Source organism: Apus apus, chromosome 5 (genome assembly GCF_020740795.1).
Source record: "Apus apus isolate bApuApu2 chromosome 5, bApuApu2.pri.cur, whole genome shotgun sequence".
Taxonomy (NCBI): domain Eukaryota; kingdom Metazoa; phylum Chordata; class Aves; order Apodiformes; family Apodidae; genus Apus; species Apus apus.
The window spans coordinates 62,202,481-62,226,406 of NC_067286.1; the positions used below are offsets into that span (position 1 = coordinate 62,202,481).

General features: G+C 43.3%; 1 protein-coding gene across 17 annotated transcripts in view; it reads right to left on the reverse strand.

The window, feature by feature from the left end:
* KTN1 (kinectin 1) overlaps positions 1 to 23,926 on the reverse strand; it is a 76,394-nt gene that overhangs the window by 27,180 nt on the left and 25,288 nt on the right. For 15 of the 17 annotated variants that reach the window (XM_051620455.1, XM_051620448.1, XM_051620457.1 and 12 more), the window contains exons 4-21: positions 22,275 to 22,442; positions 19,915 to 20,045; positions 17,742 to 17,858; positions 14,780 to 14,920; positions 12,715 to 12,821; positions 11,095 to 11,227; positions 10,232 to 10,319; positions 9,749 to 9,915; positions 9,030 to 9,098; positions 7,359 to 7,396; positions 6,669 to 6,759; positions 6,278 to 6,346; positions 5,498 to 5,535; positions 5,290 to 5,380; positions 2,871 to 2,939; positions 1,510 to 1,544; positions 1,300 to 1,390; positions 322 to 390 (exon numbers count right to left, since the gene is read on the reverse strand). In XM_051620455.1, the coding sequence (XP_051476415.1) occupies positions 322 to 390; positions 1,300 to 1,390; positions 1,510 to 1,544; positions 2,871 to 2,939; positions 5,290 to 5,380; positions 5,498 to 5,535; positions 6,278 to 6,346; positions 6,669 to 6,759; positions 7,359 to 7,396; positions 9,030 to 9,098; positions 9,749 to 9,915; positions 10,232 to 10,319; positions 11,095 to 11,227; positions 12,715 to 12,821; positions 14,780 to 14,920; positions 17,742 to 17,858; positions 19,915 to 20,045; positions 22,275 to 22,442 (1,712 nt within the window). The remainder of the gene's footprint in view (positions 1 to 321; positions 391 to 1,299; positions 1,391 to 1,509; positions 1,545 to 2,870; positions 2,940 to 5,289; positions 5,381 to 5,497; positions 5,536 to 6,277; positions 6,347 to 6,668; positions 6,760 to 7,358; positions 7,397 to 9,029; positions 9,099 to 9,748; positions 9,916 to 10,231; positions 10,320 to 11,094; positions 11,228 to 12,714; positions 12,822 to 14,779; positions 14,921 to 17,741; positions 17,859 to 19,914; positions 20,046 to 22,274; positions 22,443 to 23,926) is intronic. The other 2 variants (XM_051620447.1, XM_051620460.1) reach the window with 1 other exon arrangement.

Genomic DNA, 23,926 nt, shown 5'->3' on the forward strand with positions numbered 1-23,926 from the left:
ATGCATAATGAAGCTGCTGCAGGATGGGCAACCAGGCTTCTGGAGAAGGGCAACTCACAGCCACACCAGTACATGGCCAACTCAAGCCAACCCAGAACCACTGCTGACTGGAGCTTTTACATCTGTCACGTTTCTGCCACTTCTGCAAAGCAAGTATTTGACAGAAGCATCAGCTTCCAGACCAGCCCTAGAAGAAAACAGGTTGCTTTGCCAACAGGCTTCAAAGACATCTCCACGTTTTTCCCTTGACTTTTGCAACCACAGCAAGATTCTTTCAGATTTAGTTTAGGTGTAATAAAAGTTTTAGATGAAAAGTACTACCTGCTCTGATTGCTGAATCTGCAGACTTTGAAGTTCTTTTCTCAAGGATGAATTTTCTGTTTGCAGTGCCTTTGAAAGCAGACATACAGGTAATGAAAGACTCATTTGTTGGGGAAAAAAAGTGTTAAGCTTGACAGGAAAGTCTTTTATTTTAGTAAAAGTGAAAGACTTTGAAAGCCTGAAAGAGATCCCCTCTGCAGCAGTTGGAGCCAAAGTATTCAGTGAACTAATTACTCACTACAGACACCTCAGAGTGGACTTCAAGCTATAGGAAGCTAGAGTTCAGAGAAACAAGGTGAGGTGCTCCCATCTTTGTTTAGCCAAGGGACAGTCTGCTGGGGTACAAACACACACCCACCCCTCCAGTTCAGGGGTCTCAGCAATGCACTTGGACTTTGGGAACTTTATGAAATGAGCATTGTCTTGGCTATGTTCAGGTAGACAGGACACAGCTTCCCAGCAAAACCCAGATGAAAAGAGATAGGGGTTTGGGTTTTTTTTTTTGTCCTAGCTTTTCAGATTTCTCACCATTAGCTTCTTTACAAAGATCAGGAAGGAAGCACCTTTAGTGTCATCCCAAAAGTGTCACCAGTTTATGATCCATTTAACCCTTCAGATTATCAACTACACAAAGACATGCAAGAGTCCCATACTGCCCAGTTTTACAAAACACCCTGAAGACAGCTTTGTTGCAGGCACACATACAGCTCTGGAGATACAGGCACTCTATTTCAACAGACACCAGGTAATCATCCTGGCAAAACCTGCTCTAGACTAAGCAGAGAACAGCCACTTACTATACACCAAAGCTCATGCTCAGCCCATCTTACCTAAAAGATCTTAACCTTACCTTCATTAGATGCTTTTCTCAGTCAAAGGGAATTATCTCAGACTGCACTATGAGCACTCCAACACATTTTGCACAAGAGCACTTAATCTCTTAATTCCCCATGAAAAGACAATATGAGAGATTTTTACCTTCAGCTCCTCCTCTTTATTAGCCACCTGTATGAGTCCTGCCTCAAGCAGCTCTTCAACTGTCTTTATTTTATCATCCTTTTCCCTCATGCTGAGAAATCAGAAATGAGTATTAGGAAAATGAGTTAACATTTGAAGGGAGTTTAGTTATCAAAAGTAGCTGTTGCCAACAAAATTAGATTTTTATTTTAGCCTCTGAAAGTTTCTTACCTTCTTTCCATCTGCTCTAACAAGTCTTTGTTTGCCTATAAAAAACAGAATAGGGTGATCATTATGATTTAGGATTTTAAAAACAGAAACAACTGGAAAGCATCAAGTTAACCAGAACCTTAGTTATCACACTAATCAAGAAGGGAAAACAAAATCAGGGCAGAATGTTGTCTTGGCATGTGTGTTTGATGCTGGGAAGATGTCAGTCTTGCAGGGGAGAGACAGATCCAGCCCCTGTGCCTTGATACTTCTACACTGATGGACTACAGGAGTTCTGGCAAAAAAAAAAAATGCTGTGAGACAAAGGATCCCAGTGATCCTAGGGAGTGCCAAGCATGCCAAGCACTGTGCAGCATCTAATCCACAGCAGCCGGCTTAGTACCTGAAAAATGTGCCTCTTCTGAGCATTTATCAAGATGACAAGCTCCACTTTTGGCTCTCTTAGCAAAGCACTTATGATTTATGAACAACATCCCATTGTGAGAGACCACACAAGAAAGAAAAAAAAAAAAACAGCTACCAAGGAAAAACAGCCTGTTTTTCAGACAGGATCCCAACCCAGCCAGACCCAGGGGAATAAGGCTGCAAATCTGCTTCTCTGCCAGGAGAAAGGGAGCTGCTCCCAACAGAGCTGCTGGCTAGCAGACACCAGTGCAGAAAAGAAAATTAATTTCCTGTCCTGCAAGACTTTTTCCAGTGTTGCAGAAGTTTTCTCATTCCACAGTGGTACAAAGTCAGGGGTGTTCATGAAAGCTCTCTCAGGTAACACTTTCAAAGGAGATGGGGCTGAGCAACACGACAGCTTTGAGCCTGCAGCATCCTGTGTGAGCACAGGCTGCAGCAGGTGTGCCATGGGCAAAAATATGGAAGAGGAGGGACAAAAGGCATCACAATGTGAACAGGTTTCCTGTTCCATCAGTCTGTTCTTTGGTTACGTACTGGTTTGAGAATTCATTCCAGGATGGAAGAAAACAAGTAGGATAAAGATCTTACGCTACTCACCCCAGAGCCCAGTAAAAAGTCCAATCCCTTGGAAGGGCTGGTTGCTCAGGGGATGTTTGGTTTTTTTAATTCCAGAAAATTGCCATTAAAACAAGGAGGGGTTGCAGATGCTGGTGTTAAGCTAGCATCCTTCAGGGGAGGGAGGAAAAAATAAAAAACAACATTTTGTTGAACAGTCTTGACTAGGTCTGGAGGACAGCCACAACTGCCTTACTTGAGACTTCCATAGAGGAGAAAATGCCTAAAAATCAACAGTCTTTGACACCAACGAGCTCAGCCTAGGACCAGCTTAAGAAAAAAATACTCAATTCAAACCAACAGCAGATATTTGATACATCCTCAGCAAACATCAGCTATACCTGCTCAGACAAGAGAGTCTGCAACTTCTGAACCTCAGCTTGCAGAGTTGAGTTTTGATCTTTGAGAATCTGGAAGAAAATTTAAACATTGCATCAGTCCAGAGCTGCACATCCCAACTACAGCATTTTCATGTTGGCAATGAGGTAATTAAATAACACAGAAGTTATTACAGAGAGTTCTTTGGAAGCTACAAAGCTATAAAGAGTCCTTTCTCTTTCTTGCTTGCTTGTTTTGCTGTATTAATACTTTTGTCCTTCTGTTCCCATGAGAAATTCAGCACTTACCATCTTTATTCCCTGGCAGAGGATCAGACAGGACCAAGTGTGAGAGGCCAGTTAAACTGCATTTTCCTCCTAAAGCAGCATCAGCATTGTGTCAAGATTTGATAGCTGCCTTGTACAACACATTTATCTGGCAAAGCAAGTGGTCAGGGATCACCTCTCTAGTTCTTCTCAGCTGCCTTTACACTGAGGATGCAGAGCAAGGAACCAGAGGTTTGCAAAGCTCCCCCACCTTGATCCAACAGCAGGCTGGAAAAAGGTGAATGGGGGAAGACAAACAGCCAGACCACAGACCTTACATCCCCACCAGCATTCCTACTCCACACAACACACACAGCAGCCCTTAACAGACAAGCTGCCTGTGTTCCTCACATGTATTTTTAAATCCTCCCTTATTATTGTTTTTTTTTGCTTTACAAAGCGTTTTTGAAGACTTGCTTGGTGCTTTTCAAGAGTAAAAAGCAGGGCACATGATCTGTGCTTCAGACTTGAAGCCTTAGAGGAACAACACAAGCAGCAGGGACAGCAACACAAGGATTAAAAGAAATGCTCTGTTTTGAACCTGCTTTTTCCCAGTTTCATATGCACAGGGGAAAAAGCAGCTTTTCCTCAGGTGAAAGCACTGAAATCAGAGCTGGTCTGGCTTATGGTTGGGATTAAAGACAGGAGGAAGAAGAGACTAGAAGGGCACATAACATTCCTGCTGAGAGCACACTATGGATTTCCACAGCATCACTATGATGAGCTGCATTCAGGTCTCTATTCACTTCCCCAGAACTACCAGAACTGCCTCCAGATGATTTTGCTGTCACTTAGCATTGAGTTCATTTCAGCACATAACCATCCACAACATCCTTAAAAGGCCTTTTTCCTGGGTAGCAGCTACTGCAGAAACCATCACACTGAAGGAAGTTCAGATTATTCCTCCTCATATGCATTTTCACCACTTTACCTGCCATTTCAGAAGGTTCCACCACACTGAAAGCCCCGAAACTGTCACCAACTTGAAACCTGCCAACTCACTCAAGCCTGCCATCTCTTCCCACTTCCCTTTCCAGACAATTTATGCAGCCATTACTCAGCACACACTTCACTGAAGATTCAGTCAAGGGCTTTATTACAAAAAGCAACTGAAGCTGCACTTTGTTTCTTATTCATTGAGCAAATGTCTTCCCTCTTATTCTCTGACAGCTTAGAGAAACTAGGGAGACTTGCAAGGGACTCTCATCAAAACCTCTTTAAAAATTGCCACTTTAATACACAAATCAAGTTTACTACCTGCTTGCTAATGTCTCCCAAGAGTACCAGGAGACTCATGAGGCATGGCTTCCTCTATAAAAGGATGCTGCCTCTGCCCACTACCCTCTGTTCCTCACTAGCAAACCTACCAACTTGACATTGCAAGACTCAAGAGTGAGTGACTCTTCACCAGAAACATCAGACAAGCAGCAGCACCTCACAGGGGCTTTAAAGGAGTTAAAAAGATGGAGTCATCACCTTTCTCAGGAAGCAGATCTATTTCTAACAGCTCAAGTTCAGAAGAAAGAGCCTAAAGTGGCAGAGGGCAAGAAGGAGTTAAGTTGCTCTTTGTGCACACCACCTAGAAACAAGTACCAGCATAGCTGTGCAGACTCCAGATGTCAGAACTAAAAGCTTTGGCAATTTAGCTGCAGCCTTATGAGAAACAATTTGAAATACAGAGGGAGAAAATAAGCTTTTTTTTGTCAAGGTAGATGTAAAAAAAAAAGACATGACAACATGATAATCTGACCAACAAAGGCTCACACCAATGCCTTGAAAGTCGTATTAGAAGGTGGAATGGTGGAATGCAGGAAAACTGCAACAGCTTCTACTGAACAACCTCCTTTTCTGGATTTCTAAGACCTCACTCTTCACAGCTGCAGACACTGCACCAACTTGTTACCCCACCTCTTCTCTGCTGCACAGTCTGTTGCTACTACTGTGACAGCTCACACTGCTCTTGCCTCAGCAAACAGAACACTGTCATTTACCTCAACACCCAAAAGCCAGTTCTATCTTACAAATCAACAATCAATTGTATGAACTGCTCTACAATCTCCAAAGCCTGGAACATTTACTGTAAATAAGCCCAAGAATAGCTATTCTGTGTTCTTACCTTGAATTCTTCTTTTGTATTTGAAATCTGAGCAAGTTCTTCTCGCAGCTGATCTTCAAGAGTTCTTATTTTGTCATCTTTGATGTGGATGCTGAGACACAGCACAACAGTTAAATGCATTTCCTCATCCAAGTCTTACAAAAAGCACCAATTCAAAAGGGCATAAAAGACTGACAAACATTGTTTATCAAACCCCAGAGCTATTTACCTTTTCTGCATCCTTTCCAGCTCATGTGCAGCAGCAGCCTAGATATAAAGAGGATTAACACGGACTTAGGATACATCACATGATTCAATCAACCTTTCATTCCACAATATTAAAAAGCCAGAACAAGTCATTTGGCCTCTCAGCACGTGACTCTCCAGCAAGAGGGAAAGGGGTAAGCTTGTCTTCATGCACCTTTAAAACACTGATAAATACCAGGCAAGCATGTAATTACACAGAGAGAAAGATCTTTAAGAGGTTTGTTTGACAATCAGGATTATCTCTAATGAAACACTTCATTTCCACCTCTGTCATAAACAGGTCACATTGCAGCAACAGAGGGACAGCATTTTGTTTGGTTCTAAAAAGATACTTGTTTAGGTAGGTATCTTAGGTAGGTAGGTGAGGGATTTTGTGTGCTTTGGGGGTTTGTGGAGGGATGTTTATGGATATGCAGGACTGCATATCCCAGCACAGCGGTGCTCACGCCTGTGAAGTGGCCTGCACTCCACATGCCCACAAATCTAAACCAACCAAGCAAAGTGCTTCAGTAACTTGGGCATCCGAGTAAGAAAGATGCTGCTGCTGAAGGAAGGGCAAGAAGCCTCCCACCAGCTATGAAGAACTCCAGGGAATCACATATTAGCCGGATTCAGCAGCCTCACACCTTTAATGCGCTTAAGGGTGGCTCGCTGAAAGCCAAGGGAGCTGCATTTGCATTTATGGCAGGACAGGCAGTGGGAAGAAAGTAACATCAAATACTTAATGAAACAATTACTTTACCTGTTCATTTGTCACAGCCTGTAATTTCTGTACTTCTGATTTCAGCGACAGGTTCATATTCTGTAAGACCTGAAGGAAGGAGAAAAAAGGAAGAAGCTGCACTTTGCATAGAGACAGTGTTTCAGGTCAGCTCACCCTTCAGTGCAAAGTACTTTAGGTCACTTTCTGAAAGACTCTAGAGGTAACAGTAAGAAAAAACCTCAAGCTTTCTTATTAACAGCTTCTCAGCATCAAGCATTGGCTTGGCCTAGAAGAACAAAATCAGCAGAGTTGTAGCTAAAAGAGCTGTTCCTAAACCCAAAGGCAGCAGCCTCGTGGGCTTTATTTTGTACACACAGCCAAGGAACCTCTTCCCTGTATCAGCTGGCACTTCCACATGCTTTTATTATACCTTGAGCTCTTCCTCCTTGCTGGTTAAGTTGGCATGTTCATTGCCTAATGAGTCCTCCATCTGCTTAATCTGTTTGTCCTTTTCTGCAATCCTGCACAAATGAGAAATTACGGCATATCAGAACTCAAAGGTCTTGGATGAAAGTGGCACACGAAGCACCAGACTAAACACCAAATACATCTTGGCCCTTAAGCCCAGCTCCTACTCCAAATCCTGCTGACAGTACAGGTTGGGTCCAAAAGCTTTTGCATCCATTTTAAATGCTTCTTGTTTGCCAAAAAAACTTATGAGACATTCTCTAGCTCTGAAACACAACAACTCCCCCATCTCCCAAAGGGACCAATCTCCTGGCACAGCCACACAGCCCAAATATTAACAATCCTCCCAGTCACGCACATTCCTGCACTGATCCCTGCACACAGGCAGAGGGAAAGAGGAGGGGAGACTTTCTGTGCAGCACATAGAGCCACGTACAACAGGCTCCAAACCAAAGGCCAGACATGGAAGGGAGATCTGCAGGAAGTGGGTTCCCAGCTCCCATGTCAACCCCACAGGGAGAAATTAAAAGCAGAGATGGTGACATTTCCTTCACCTGTACCCCCCAACACACTCTGCATGTGTGTGGAGGGAAGGTGGCATGCCTGACAAGCCAGTAACACCTCCCAAATACCACAGGAAATGAATACTCACACTTTGTGTAGTTCTTCTGCCAGGACTGAAGCTGAGGTCTGCAGAAGGGGAAAAAACAAAAACAAAAAACAGCTGAAAGTAAAGCAAGTCAAAGAATCACCATCTAGAGTGAGCCAGGAATAGCATTTGTAAGATTTGTCTAGTTAAACTGGCATGGGATGCTTCCAACTATTTCCTGCCTGAGGAACATTGAAAGAATACCAGCACATGCTGATGGCCCTTCCCCTTTGGCCAAAGGCAACATAAAGGAAAAAAATGAATTCATCCTTCATCAGATTCAAACAAGCTATGGGGATCACAAGCACTTGTTTCCCAAGAACTAAGTGCTTTACAGGACATTCTGCTGACAAACCACTCAAATGTAAGGGAAGAAAACCCTGGACAGTGCATCAGGACTTGTGTTAGGAACAGAAAGAGCAGCATTAAATCTGCAAGTGGCATTTTTTTTTCCCCTTGGAAAAAGCCTATTGCTATGTGTTCACCCACAACAGGGCAGGAGAAACCCCTCACACAGGGTATCAAGGGAACTGTGCAGACTCTCTCATATCTGGTTTGGTGGCAGCTGTGACAGAACTTCCATGTTCATTTGTGCTTCAGATACATGGTTCTCCTTATCCAGCCTTACCCTCTTCCCCAAAATCCTAGTTCTCACAGAGCTTGTGCCCATGGGACTCTACAACAATTCCTGTTCTGGCCTTATCTGGATCATACCATAAGAGAACAGCATCAGATTAAAAAAAAAAAAAAGGGAACAGAAAGTTCCAGTCCCAGAGGGTCTATTCTTAATGACCAAAACATTTTCACCAACTCTGATGCCCAGAGCAGTACCCAGTCTGCAAACAAACCTAGGGATTTATTTTCAAAGTCCTTTTAAAGGACCAGGGATGAGAAGAGGAGATCATGAAGTTGCTGTAAATGCAAAGTGCCTCTTTCTTTGCTACTCTCCCCACCCAAAGGGTTACAGCACAAGAGAAGCCAGACAACACATTTTTAGTCTGATGTTGAACTTTATCAAACTACATCAGGCAAGTCCAGGATTAAAACAACTCAGCACCCAACTACATGGGGAGAGTATCCAATCCATGAGCTTATTTCTGGCACCGAGCTCCACATGGAAGCAACTTCAGTGACTGAGGTTTTACACAGTGTTTACAACAGCAATAATTTCTCAAAGCAACTAACTAAAATTGTAGAGATTAAAAGAACTGAGAAAAGTGTTGTGCAAGTTCAGTGGGTTTTTTTGTTTGGTTGTTGCTGTTTTTCTGCACAGAAATCACCTCTGGAAGGAACAAATAGCTTTATATGGGAGCCATCATAAGACACTGTTTTCTCAATCTGATGCACAAGAGAAAACCATGATCAGGCAGATCACAGGACTGCAAAAAGACCAAAGGACCACAAGAGAGAATCATACACATGCAAAGCTACAGAAAACAAACATTCAAAAAGGTATTCTACCCTTTGATTTTAAATGAAAGCCAGTAGAGGAGGAAATAAGTGGATATTTCCCCTAAAAAGGACAGCAGAAGCTTTAGTTTTAAACCAGTTTGAGAAACATGAGAAAAGAGGATGCTAACAAGTCTTTGCTTTCAGCAGTTACCAAAATAATCTGACTTTCATTAAAAGTTCACAATTGATGACTACAAAAGGAAGTCTGAGAACATGCTGTACCTGGGCTGCCATTTGTGAATGAAACTTCTGAAGCTGAGCATTCAAAGCATCATTCTGCTCTATCAGATCCTTGTAAGAGAGCACAGAAAGAAAAGCAGGCTGAGATCTGCAGCTAGCCAATTTTTGCTATGATTAGCTCTTAGCCATGATTATGTTAGTGAAAACAGTTTAGCATTTACATGTCAAGACACTTTCAAAGACACTATTTTTCTCCTCACTAAGATCAACCAGTTTGAGTGGAAGCATAAGAACCTGTTCTGTATCAAGAGAAACATACACCCTGCCCCACTGAACACCTCTGGTTTCCCTGAAGCCCTCAAGAGCTATGTCCACACTGCCTCTCACCACTTGATGCCAGGAGAAGAGAGATCACTCCAGAAGAGCTCACACAAACATCAAAGGTACGTGGCTGCTCTTCCAGGGTGTTCCCCAGACTCTACCATCATTTCACAGCTTGGGAAACTGCATGGGTCAGCACATTTCCCTGACTTGCCCAGCATGATTCTCAGGTCTGAGATGGCCCCAGACCTCCTCACAGAACCACGCACAAGGTCTTGCTTCATAAGTTGCCAAATGATAGACTGGCAGAGACTTTTCCCATCCTTTCTTCAGTAAGGAAAAGCTTTACTAAAGCACCATTTCAAGGCTATTGCTGTGTTTCCATAGCCACAAAGTGGGAGGAAAGAAGCCAAAACCTTAAGACCTTTGAGCAATACTACCTGCACCCGCATCTGCATGGAGTCCTCCGCAGTAGCTCTCTTTTGCTCAGCCTCCATTAACTGCAACATCCTCTGCTCCAGCTGCTGTTTTGACACCATTGTATCAGTAAGTTTACTGTGCAAGCTCTGGATTTCATTGTCTTTGGCCACAAGCTTATTCTGCACATCTGTAGCAGAAACGTCAGGGTTTTAATTCAGAAGTAAAATATTTAACTTTGGGGGAAATCATTTTCACTGCAAACAGGGAGGCTGACTAGAAGCCTGATTCCCAGCAAGCCAAGGTTCAGCTCTCTTATCAGCATCCAAACTAACTGGTATCCCAACAAACCATTTCCCCAGGGTGCTGAAGCAGTTCTGACTTTACCTGAGCTTTATTGAAGCCGTTTACTCCAAAATGCCCTTTTGTTACAAATGGCAACAGCCAAATCTCTGCAGGAAGCATTACTTGGGAATTGTCTTATGTGGGAATTCTATGATACATGCCTTGCTGTGCTGCTTCGTGTTCAGCTGTTCTTTTCCTGAGATAAGCCTGGATTTCCTCCCATCTTCTCTCTGCTTCCTGCTGCTGGACCTTCACATTGAAGAGAGAGTTGATGAAAAGAAGTCTAAGCTTTAATTTGTTTTGAAACATTCAGAGTGCATCTCTCTGGTGCTATTCCCAAAACATATGGCAATGAAGTAAAACTGTTTCTTGTTTCCATTAGGGCACATCAGAGAGACAGAGTGCCCTGTAATTCTCCTCCTAGAGTAGTTTAGTCTATTAATTTGAAATGCAAATTGTGAGCAGGATTTTATTACAGGCTCTTAACAGGATGGCTTCTGTAATATAAAAGTGTAGCATTTTTGCCCTGCAAGATCAGAATTAACACCAGAAGCCAGACTAGCCATGCACCACATAAATCTGCATCTAGTAATTATAACATGTCTCAACTCCAGATACCAACTCTCCACCCACAAGGGCTAGAGGCAGGGAGAACTTCTGGTAACTAAGACTTAATTGCAAATATGAAAAAAGTAATGAAGTCTGGATTGGCATTCTCACCTGAATAGAAAGCAAAGTTCAACACCACCAGCTAAGTTTTTTAAAGGTATCTATCAGAAAGATTACGTTTCACTTCACGGGGAGGTTTGTAACCACTCAAACCAGAGTATTGAACAAAAAACACTAAATAAACCCCTCAACCTATCTGAAAACAGATACTTGCACATATAAAAACGACAGATTTAGGGGCCAGGGAAACAGCTAAAGCGATTCCCACACACTCCACTCGCATCCTGCCCAATTCAGAACTTGGCTCCAATAAAGCCTTGAGCATAACTTGACAGGCAGAGAAAACCCAAGTCACCTTTAGCTGAGCAACTGCCTGCTCTGCATTCTTCTTCTGGAGCTCCTCTTGCTGCAGCTTACTGCTCTTCTCCCCCAGCTCGTTCACCAGCCTCGCACAATCCTGGCGCAGTTTGTTCAGTTCAGCCGACTGCCTAAAAATAAACATTTTTCACAGCTTTTTGACAAGAAGCACAGGCCGTGACAACAGCTACTCCAATATCAACACTAAGCCCTGTATTTGCAGCCAGAGAGCTGTAACAGCTGGGTTGATGGGTTTTTTTTCCTCCCCACACTGTTTCATCCCAGGCAAGGGATGAGGGTCAGGTGCTCTTGGCCAACAGCACAGCAGCAACAACCCAGAGGCAGAAACCAAAGGTCAGCAACAAGCCACCAGCATCAGCTCCTTTACAATGTTTGCAAGCTGATGGGCATCAATTTGGACAGCCTTATATAGAATGAAGAAGCTCAGCATAAGGAAAGGTCATGTCAAAATTCACATTTTTTTTCCTATTCCCATAAAGGAACATTGATCTCAGACTTACTCAAGACTGTTCCTCCTGGACTACTACCTGCAGGCATCTCTTCAGACTAAACATTGCTGCATGGCCTTATCTATTAAATTAAGGTATCTGATGCACTCCCTCACCTAGAGAGAGAAGATGCACTTGTATAGCCTCAGGGAAGAATTTTAAAAGGCTTCCCTTTGTGCCTAAGCAAATAAAAAGCATTTTATTTTTATCTTAAGTTTACCCTGAAAAATCCTTCATTTAGGCAACTGTCTTAGAGATAATGGTGCTTCATTGCTACAAGCAGGACACCTAAAATCAGAGTACCAGTGCCCTTCTAGTGCCCATCATACCAACCTGACCCAGCAAGATACGTGCAGGGAGCAGAAGGCACCTCTGCTGAGCTGTGCTTGGCAGTGCAGAAGCTGTTAACAGAAAGGTCCACACAGAAGCAGTATCTGAATCACAGCCCAGAAAGGAAGCTCTTTCTATATCCTGACAGTGATTTTGATATTCCAGTCTCCAATAGTAAGAAATCAAATATCTGAGAGCACATGAAGTGTTGGTTTTGCTTTCTACAGACAGCAGCCCCTTGGCAGAAATCCACTTATACTCCTTACCAGAGAACTGAGCTTTTACTACAACTGGTACCATCCTCTCCACCAGCTCAGGGACAGCTTAAGTCACAACTCTCAAAAGACAAAACCTTAAGATGCCTTTTTGTGTCTCCAAAGATTTGCACAACACCAGCAGATGAATCCCAGTGCCACCCCAGCAGCACCATTAACTGTGAGGTGTCAAGATGTTTTCTTTATTGCCAGACTCATATACAAGTTTCAAGCTGTTGTTCTCCCAAGAGACCAGCACCTCTCCTCAAGCCCCAGGGGAGAGGATACATACCCTGCAAAAACCACCACTTGTGCACTTCTTCCTATTAAAGCCTCAGCACCCACCCTGTTTTGAAAGCCTTGTTGCAATGCAAATACCAGCAGCTACCTCCCCAGCCCAAGAACTCTGTTCTTTAAATAAATTCAGAGACAACCAAGGAGATGGAAACAAAAGGAGCAGAAGCCAGAACAACTCTTCAGGGAAGGCTTAAAAACACACAGAGCAGGGAGTAGCTGTTAACATACTTGCTCTCCATTTGATTGGTAGAGGTACTGACAGCATCTCTCAGGATACCATTTTCCTGCTTCAGGTGGCTTATTTCTGCCTCCATCTGCTCACGGAGTTGCTGGAACTGATGGAGAGAAAAAAAAGATCAATTCTAAAAAGGATTAAAGTAGGGAGAAATAAAACCCCATCAACTTATAACAGTAGATACCACCACAGCTTAAGTAAATAAAACTAAGTGGATTTTTTGGCAGAGGGCAGCTTTACCTCCTCTCTCACACACCAGCTCTTCCAATTAAATTGTGCAACTCAGACCCTCCTGCTCCACTAAAAGCACCAGTTTCTTTTTATAACAGTGCACCAACCTGTGCAAAGCAAGTTACTTCCAACTAGTGCACAAGTAGTACTCAGGATACCTGTTGCTCAGCTGTCTAACTTTAGATACTTGTCAATAAATTACTTTTCCAAAGGGAAATAAAACAAATGCACCATGAATTAACATGAGAAGTTGACAAAGCCTTCAAACAAAGCAGAAAAAGTATAAAATAACTAATAAACAGATTATAGCACATGAACTGCAAAAGGCTGTTCCTCATCTAATATCCTGAAGATAATGAAACAGATCCTTTATTTAGGCAATAATTTGCTTTGATTGCATTTTCAACACACTCCTGAACTGAGGCAGAAAGAAGTCCTGATAACCCAAAGATGCTTCAGAATAAAACAATAAAAGACAAAATTGAAAGAAAAAAAATTACTCTGCCTATGCAGACAAAAGTCTCCCAGTCCAGCAGTCTGCTTTGAAAATCCCCAAGCACATACAGCTATAATACTTTTTCTTGTAGATATGGCTGATACCATTTCCAAGACCCAGTTTCATCAAATGGCTGATTCACCAAAGAGGATTTTGTGTATTAAAAAAAAAAAACAAACAACTGTTTGTGTAACAGCCACAGCAGGAGATGGCAGTCTCTGGTAGAGCAGACACCTTGGCACATAACACCCTTGGATATTACTCTTTTCTGATATGTGTTCCCATTTTTTTAAAGCCAACAGATATCCAAAGATTCGAACAGCAGCAGGGGCACAAACCCCAGGTACCTGGAAGTTTGGATAATTATTTTAGCTTCTCTGCAAACCTACAGCACATCAGCAGGGGGAGCAGAACCAGAGCACGGGTTCCTCGGCACATCCTCTCTCCAACTTTCCCTGGGACAGCAGCGTTTGCAAAAGCCACCCAGTCCTGCCCACACCTCCTTCACCCTCCCCAGCCAGATGTGAGAGCCTCTCGGTGTGCAGCTCTCTGTTTAGGTTCAAAGGAAGTTGTCTCTGCCCCCAAACTGCCCAGATGCTACCCTCTAAAGTGCCAAGACAGCTGATACAGTATTACAGCTGGAAAGTTCACACATGGGGCTTGAGGCTGACATCTATATAGCAAAAAATCACTAGCAGGAGAAATCTAAGCACCAATCAAGTTAGTATAAAAAGGGCCCCTTTTCTTAGAAAAACTAAACTTCTTAATCTGAAACAAACTCTTCTGAGGTCACTCCATTATAATACACCTTCAAGAGAGAGTAGCAAGAGTCTTAAAAAGCAAGTGTCAGCCCTTCAAATATTCTCAGCAAAGCACCCTCCCAGGCAATGATGTTTCCTCTATATTATGCTGTGTTGTCATCCTGTACTGCAATTTAAAAAATGAGATTTATCAGCTGGCAAATGATCATCAGCATTAGTGGCTCTCTTAAGCTGAGCATTTAAATTATATTTTACACTTTAATTGACTAGCATTTCAGTGAAATATCACAAAGGAAAAGTAACTAGTCCAGAAACCAGCTGCCTTGTTAGCAATCGTCTTTTATATAGACTATGCACGTTGCCTAAGAGAACACCTTGTCTTTCTTTTAAGTCAGGAAACTGCCACCAAGTTTCCCATCCTCATGCAGATGTGTTCTGCTACCAGCACCCTGCATTCAAGGCTCAATTCCTGTGAGCAAACAAATGCTGCAGCCTGGCTGAAGCAGCAATTTCTCAGCACTGACCTGCTTGTGCGTGAACAACTCAAACCAGCTTTGGTAAAGCATTTACCTTTATCTTCATCTGCTGAGATTCCTGGTAGCTAACATGTATTTTACTCTGGAAAGTGCCATGCTCCTTTTCCAGCGTGTTGATGCGCTCCCGCATTTTGGCTGTAAGCAAACCATTCCTCTCCTTCTCTGTAACCAGCTCCTGGGGTGGGAAAGTGAAAGGAAAAAGGGAAAGAAGTCATCCTGCTCCCTTCTAGAGTCCAACAGTCAAGTGTTTAAAGATAACTAAAAATACAGCAAGTGTGCATCAAAACAGGGTCAGCATCCATCTTCACTCGGAGAAGTTACAGTGCGAGGACTGACCCAACTGCCAGCACCTTTATGAGGATTTAGGATCAGAATAATTTCATTTATTAAAATGAGGTTTGCCAATTTAAACACTTTTCTTCTGAAGAGCTGGAGTCATATTTCTATCGAGTTTGGCCAAGTTTCAGAGCCCTAACAATTAAAACCACAGATACCACACAGAACACTGCTTAGATTTCCAACCCAAGTTGACCTGTGTTCTTCCATTTTGCTAACGAACTGTGACAAAACAATAGAGTAATTTAGAAAAAATAATCCTTTTGTAGCAGGTTGCAAAGCCAACACTGAAAACATGAGATGAGCTATCAGAAACCCAGCAGCAGTCAGAGAAGTCCTGGATCCCACCAGCATGATGCCATAATATGGTTTTCAATGAAAATACACATTGCTATTTAGATTAATCATTTATTAGCCAGTAATTCAACACAGACACCTGACAGATCTATAGAGCTGCTCTTCTGCAATACAAATGCACTTGCTGTAGCAAGCAAAGTCATTCAGTGCCATTTCCAGCAAGTTCCCATCACAGAATAAGATCTTTGTACCACCCAAGCTTCAGGTGTCTGCAGCTACACAGCACAGTACGCAGCTCCTTACAGTGCCAAGGAGCCTTGACACAATTTAAGTGCTCTGAATTATGAGCCTGAATATCCTCTATCTCTTCAGAGTAATTATAGCTCTTTCCACATTTTAATTTAAATAAAAGCTATTCTCTCTTTCAGATCCAACTCACCAGCTTTGGGAGGCTGTTCCCCCTGAATGAACTAAGTGACACAAGGTCCCAAGCCCATGTTCACTGAGGCAATCAGGAACTTGAATGACACAAATTTTAAGTTACTTCTGCAAACAGTGTAAACAGCTTGACACAAAGCCTTCTCCAAGTGATATTTGCACCTGCTAAGATGCAGCAAAAAGAAGGGCACCAAAACCTATTGCAGCTTCCTTCTGCCTCTCCACCAATGCCACCACCCATCTGTGGTCCCTCTCAAGGCAATGCCAGACATTCTAGGAAGATTAACTTTCACCTAAGCTTGTGTTTTGCCAAATACCTCCAAAGGTCAGGCACCTCTTGCTCTCATTTCTCCTCTCCAGTTATCATCTGTATCAGCATCCCTGCAGGAACATCTCTGCACCTTAAAATCTCTCTGTAGCTTCTACAAGTGTTTTCAGAGAAACACACTCATTAGAAGATAAGAGCTTTTTGTCAGTCAAGCTCAGCTTTTTCTTCTATGTTGATACTTAAGCACTGAAGCAACTTTGCTTTTACCCACTTTCTCCCAGCTTCCAGGAATGTCCATTTATTTCTCCTTCTCCCTTCCCTCTCCCAGTCCAGAAGGCAAAAAAAAACACAGTGACCCCTACTTCTCCAAACTGCTGCCTTCCCTTCACAAGCACCACTTTGCAGATTTTTCTTTTCCCCTACCACACCAACATCCACCTCACCCAAACTCCTTCATACATCTCCTCTGCTTCTTCAGCAGTAGATACATCTCCCCTTCCATTCTGCAATCCTGAACCCGAGTCTCCTTTTTCTCCACCAAACACAAAAGTCTTTCTCCCTACAGTTACATATTGACTATCCCAAACCTCTCAATCCCACCCACAAATATACACCTGCCTGTGCCCTGCCAGGACCTCATGATACCCACTCCCTTCTCATCTGCTAAGGCTCCCAAATCCTGTGTCCTCTGGACACTCTGCTCCAATACCACAGAATTGTCACAGTTGGAAAAGACCTCTAAGATCCCCAAGTCCAACCATTAACCCAGAAAAAGACACCATGCCTGCTAGAGCCCATTCTGAAGAGCCACATCTACACATTTCTTGAATACCTCCAGGAATGGTGACTCCACCAGCTCCCTGGGCAGCCTGTTCCAGTGCCTGATTGCTCTTTTGGTAAAGAAATTCCTCCTGCTATCTAATCTAAACCTCCCCTGGCACAACTTTGGGCCAATTCCAGCTTTCTGTGCCCAGCTTTTGTCCCACAACACAGCCTTCCTGAGCCTAATGCCCACATGCTTCCCAACCAGCCAAAATGTTACAATCTCCCCCCCCCAGAGGTCTCCAAATTCACCCCAAATCTAATTATTTCTTCTACTTAACTGCTTTCCTCTGAAAGCTGCATAAAAAAGTCACGTTCCATAAACTAGTCGTGAGAGTGGTGCATCTGCCTCCCTGGAAGTCTAAAGCAATTAGAGCTGCAAATCAAGGGGCTAAGTATCCATTCTACACTTTCTGTAGCTCCCTGCCTGAAGAAAACAGACAATTGTTGTGCCCAGAAGCACACAAGCAAGTGAACACTAGAATATGTATCAAATGTTTTCTGCAGTGCAGAAAAGGAGTTTAGTATTTGCATCCACAAAACCATATTATAGCCATGAAGGAACTGTTTTTAAAGTAAGCTTTTGAAAAGAAAAACAGTCTGGACTTAAAAGTCTCAGTAAATGAAGTGTCTGGAAAAACTACAGGGAAATAACTGCATCAATACATTAATAGCATCATAAAACCCAGTGTCTTGCTAAGCTTTCCCAATATAAAAAAAAATCCACCTTTCAATTTATACTAAGCTGAGGAAAACAGTATTTGCTGGCTGCTAGTGCTAAAGCCCCTGCTCCTCTCCCACAGCCCTCTACATATCTGAACCTCTTCATGATTACCTGGGTGAGCTGCTTGCACTGCTCCTTTGCCACAGCTGCCTCCTCCTTCATTGCAGCCAGCATCTTCTCTTTGTCTTGGAGCTGATGCACAGCTGCAGCCGACTCAGCCTTGCTAGCCTGCAGCACAAGGACATTAAAATGATCAAACATGCCACAAGTACCTGCACAGCACACTAGCAAGCAGCACAGCAAACTTGAGAGGAAGCAACACCCCTTCCTGCCCCCGAATCATCCATCTCCATGTGGCACATGGCACCACCAGTGCCCAATACTGCTGCTAATGGATCCTGCAGCGCCCATTTCATTAGACTAGGAAATGCATTTTGAGACACACTGAAACCAATTAGGAGAATAAATGGGCTCTTAAGGTGCTTCAGTGTGGGAAGAGAGCTGCTGTGGTGGCACTGGGGAAAAAAAAGAACAGCCATTAAGGCAAAGAAAGGAAAAAGAAGCAGAGATGCCGAATCATTCAATAGCTGAGGTTGGAAGAGACTTCCAAGATCACCTGGTCCAACCCACCCTCAAACCAGGCATAATGCAACAAACCCAACCTCTCGAAATACCCCACTACAAAGGGATAAAGGGAACACTGATCTGGTCTCTCACTTCACAGGAGAGGCTCCAGTTGACATAATTACATTTCTGCTGGCACACTGACACACAAAGTTCTGGATACTACAGGGAACAGAACTAGAGGAACAATCCCCAGGGTCCTGCTACTTGCATACTGGGCCTAAAAATGAAACCCCTGTGGTAAGGGGCAAACCTTCTGGATGTTCACACTCTGACTTTACTCCATGAAGTCTGATAACTGAAGAAGCAAAGAAGTGTCAGCCCCATAAATGCACTCTGAATCTGTCTGAAGTTTTCCTTTAGTGTTATGCTGTACACACGTAGCACAAAACACACTGCCAATGTCCTGCAGGAGCTACTAATAGGCATATACTCACATGACCATCTACAGAAACCTACATTTTTTGTTTTATACAAACCCATTAACCCATTTTCATCCTAGAGGTTCAGCTTTAACACCAAACCCCCCTTTACATGAAAAAAAAAGGAAACAAGCTGGCCACTGTTCCAAATAAAACAGGGAATACCATTTCAAGTGTACCACTGCTGGGCTCTCACTCAAGCACTGAACCAAGAGCCCAGAAAGATGTGAAGTCTCTGTCCTTGGAGGTTTTCAAGACCCAGCTGGACCAATCCCTGAGCAACTTGCTCTGAATTCAACGTTGACCCTGTTTTGAGGGGACAGCTGAACTGCATGACCTCCTGAAGTCCCTTCCAATCCGAATTTTGCTACTCTCTTGCATTAACTGAACTGACACAACCAGTTCTCCATTCTGTAGAAGAGCACACAATTGCAAGATTTCAAGTGTAACAAACTGGCTGTTACAGGCACCAAACAGTCAGAATGAGTCACGGGAGGAAGGAGTAGGTATTTGTAAGATACTGGTAGTCACCACTCACTACTGCCTTACTACAACAATTCAAAAGGAACTGCTGAGCATTGGCACAGGCTGCCCAAAGGGGCTGTGCTGTCTCAGTCCCTGAAGGTTTCAAAGGAGACTGGATAAAGCCTAGAGCAGCCTGGGCTGACCTCAGAGCTGGTCCTGCTTTGAGTATGAGGTTGGACTGCAAACCCCCTGAGGTTCCTTCCAAATCTGAAATACCCTGTGATCCCATGCAAGTTATCTAAGAAATCAGCAGATGAGAATGTACAAAGGTGTTAAGATGAAGACACTGGTAAAAACACAGGAGTAGCTGATATAGGGCACAGCCACAGCAGCTTCTTTATTTCTATTGTGGTTTATCCTATTGACACATTTGTGAAAGATGACTCGTTGACATCACCAGAAAGCCTTCCCCAGTGCCAACAACACATGCACCACCAGCAGTCCTGGTTTATATGCTTCATTCTTTATGGTTATATCTGCTCTTTATGAGCAGTCAAAAGCCATCAGCCAGCCCAGGGGATGGCAGATGGCAGCACACAGACATCTGACAACTGCTTTCTGCATGCAAAGCAAGCACAGACCAGCTGGAAAAAGCCTTCCAAAGACAGAATGCAGAAATCACAACAGAACATTGATATAGCTAATTTGACAGCACCTCTTGCAATTTCTGCTCTTTTAATCATCTTCTCTTCCTTCCACCCACACTCACTTACCTTTTGCAAGACATCATGAATGGCACTGGATTTCTCCTTTAGCATCTCCACTATGCAACGGGCCTCATCTTCAGTGAAGATCATGTTCTTCATGGTCATCACAAAGTCTTTAAATTTTACTTCAGCATTCTCTGCAACACAAAAGGGAGGTTATATTTACTTTGGATTCTATACAGAATGATTTATTTTGCCTCAAAAGAGCATGTGATGGGGGAGCATTATGTATTATATTTCATTTCAGTCTGACATGCCAAGAAGCAAGAGGTCACAAACACTCAGCAAACATAACATATCTCTGATTTAAATCTGATAACAATTTGCCAGCTGACAGTTTCAGGAAAAAAATCTCACCATTGTTTGTACAGTTGGTAACATTTATAGTGTTGCTAGCAAGAAGAAAAAGCATAACAGATTTGGGGGGGGGGAAAACCAGCATGAATGTGTAAACTTGAAGAGTCTTTTCTAGTGTATTATGACAGTCAAACAGAACTCTCAATTTAAAGGACAGCCTGGCTCCACAAGCAATATGCAGATGAGAAGATAATTAGTTTAAGAACTGGCACATTTCTGATTACAATATGTGGAAACCAGAAAAATATTCCATCAGTCTAAACTTGGAAATTAATTCCTGCAGAAGGAGCTCAGCAGTCGGAAGATTAATCAGTGTTTAAAGACACACAAGGAAACACAATTCAACTCAACTATGCTCATCATTTGCTGATAAAGAACAGGCTGCATGTCCATAGGTCATTAGGTGGCCCCCTAACTTAAGCAAACGGAAGCACAAGACCGAGGCATGGAGTATCTCTGCCAAGTATTCACCAGTGCACAAAGTATGTGAAGGAATAGAGGTAAAAAAAAAGGAAAAGCTTAAAAGTGATGCTTGGATCAGGAAATGTCACAAAGCTCCTAGAAAAGCATCCAGGTTTCCCATCACAGGTACTAAATGTGCCACTAAAACCAAGGCACACATCAAACCCAAACCTCTCCAGAGTTTGAAAAATTAATGCAGAACAAGAAGTTGCTGGTGTTAGTAAACCCTGAAGAGAAATTACTGAGCACAGAAACAAGTCACTGAACAACAGACTCCAGGATGCTGAGAAATTCTAGCACACTCTCTCCTACTCCTAAATCCAGCCACATTTTGGCCAGAGACTTCAGGTCACATCATTGCTGCATTGACATCATCAATGATGCTGTTACCAGGAATATGCCAAAATCCTGAGAGCAGAGGCCAGTTAACCAGGAATTTACAGCAGCCTGAGCCCTGTGCTCCCTGAAGACAGGAAGACCTTGCCCTTGCACCCAAGAAGCTTACAGTTAGAATAGGGGAAGATTTCTATATTGGGAGGGCAAATCCCAGCTGACACAGGAGAATTAGGAGCTCACACAGAAGGTTACAGCTTGCAAAGGAAATGAGAGGGGACGGGTGCACATGAGAGGCTTTGGTGCTGCAGGGCACTGAGATGCAGCCATTGAGCTAGAAGCACAACGGGAGCCTCAGGCCAGTGGGAATCCTATCCAGATACCACAGAGTTGCCAGAAAGCTTTCAAGTGAGCATTTTAGAAGTATAAAAAGAGAAGTTTCAAAGAGAGTGCAGGGAATGACCAAGATGACAATGCTGGAAAAGCCATCCCTCTGCACAAACCTGAGCTGGGCATCACTGCTCAGTCACATGGTTTCTCCTCTCTTGCTACCCACAAATCTGAGGGTCTCACTTCATGGCTCACCAAGGTTGGCAAGGTTTGAGCCAGGTCAGTGGCTGCTGCTAAAGTTTCAGGGTGGGACACAATGCTCACCAATCACTCCAGGCCTCCGTAGGAAAGCATGAAGGAATCTCTTCTGTCCTTACCAATTCCAACTGCCTTAAAAGGAAAATTGAGAGTCTTGCTGGAAGTTACCAGACTCTCTCTCCACCAGCAATTTGTTTCAGGTAACTGTGTGCTTCACTCAGAGACACACACACTGCACTCCCAGTCTCAAACAGACTCCCAACAGCCTCTGCTGCAAGGCCCAGAGTCCATCTCTGTCAGCAATGCCTGAACTATCTCCTGTAAAACTAGCTCACATGCATCTGTGTGGTCTGCCATCACCCTTGGCTCACTGTGAGGACACAAAAGCCTACAGTCAGAGTTACAAGGACTCGGATGGCACAAAGCCCTTTCAGCAGTGCCAAAGAGAGGGGAGAAACGAGCGCAGACAAGAACTAATGGTGCACTGCAGCCACAAATGTTCTCCTCAAATCCTTTCTTCCTAGCAAATAAGAGAGAATCCTGCTCCCCACATGCACAACATGCTTGCCCTGTTCAGGTTTCCAAGCAGGCTATGCCAGAGACAGACTGCACCACCAGTTCCTTACCTTTATCAGCTTCATTCTTCACTTTCTTGCCACTGCTCTTCTGGATCCCTTCATTCACATTTTGTTTTGCTACTTCAACCACTTCTCGCTTTTCCAAAGTGCCAGAGTCAGAATTATCCATCAGAGGAATGTAAGTAGTTGCTTGAATAAGAGGTTCATCCACCAAAACTGTGATCAGAAGTCCACAGGACGGGTTAAAGCTTTGTAATAATTAACATCAACATTTTTAGAAGAGGTGCATAGCATTAGAGAGTTGGATTAAAGCATCTCTAACCTCAGAAGTTAGTTATACTCTATTTTCTACCATCCTTCACAGCTTAACTCCTTAAAGCTCTTCAGGTAAGTTCATTAAAAAAAGGTCTCTAATGCATAGTAATTTAATACTTTCAATTAAATTTCTATTTCCAAAGCTGTAGCAGAAAAGATTCTTCAGATTTTTACTTTCATTTCACTTTAATGAGAAAGTTACACACAGCATCAATGAGACTGGTTCACTTGTGGTTGCATATGAAATGCTGTTAAAAGCTGGTAGCTTCTTGCCAGCATTTTCAACCAGATTACTTCACCAGTGAACTGAACCACTTAGGCAGAGCACATGGTAGGAACAGCAGTCAAGCTTATTCCACATGCAGACTGAACTACACTTAATGAAGACATCTCATCTGTCAGAGCAGGCTTTAGGCATCATTAATATTCAGAGAGGTACCCAGAGGTACTGACTGACCTCGAGTCTCCACAGCATTGTATAAATGGGGATGAGTATCAGCCTCTGCCTCAAGAACTTTTGAGCTTGTGCTGCTGAGACAACAGCAGTGGAGGGAAGAAAGGAGTGACAGACCAGGGACAACAAAGAGCCAGCAAAAGAGCAGGATGTGCTGCCTGCCCAACACCTGAGCTGCTGGTCCACACTGCCCACAGGATGTAAGACATCATACACAGAGCCATGGACAGCAGGAGTGTTCACTAACCCAGCCAGCCCAGACTGAACGGATGATGAACAGATACCAGGCAGTAGACCAGAAAGGAGAGGAACTGGGTGGGATGCAAGGTTTCAGGCATCAGTGTAAGACAAATATACACTCCTGGCTGCCAGAGAGCTAGTTAGAAAAAAAGTTTGTATTCTGGCTGCTGTTAAGGAGCAAAATAGGTTTCTGGACCTCCTACATCACCTGCTAGAATCTTTCCATTTAAGTAGCCCACAAACACATGCAGATACACTGCAAGCCCAGAAGTGAGAAAAGCTCTCCTCTAGCACAAACATCCACCACATAATCCAGTTACCATCCTCATCTCTTCCCTTCCTCTCCTTATTAACTTCCACTCCTCATTTTATTCCCCTTCTTTCAAAATCTATTTAGTATCAATGAGACATCTTGCTGTGTCAGTAACACTTGAAGTCCTCCAAGTACCATCTCAGGTTATCCAGATGGCCACTGCAGCTAACTTTTGCTCTGTCATTTTGGAGAGCTGGCTTTAAAAGAAAACAGCTGACATTCAAATAATGCATGAGCTATTTCAGTGCAACACTGACAGCTTAACTTTAATACTAGCTGAGCTGGTTCCAACACTTATTTGAGCATTAGCCACATACAGACAAGTTTGTGGTCCATAAAGTGGTCCCTCAAGCAAGTTCAGGGAGTGCATCAGGAAAA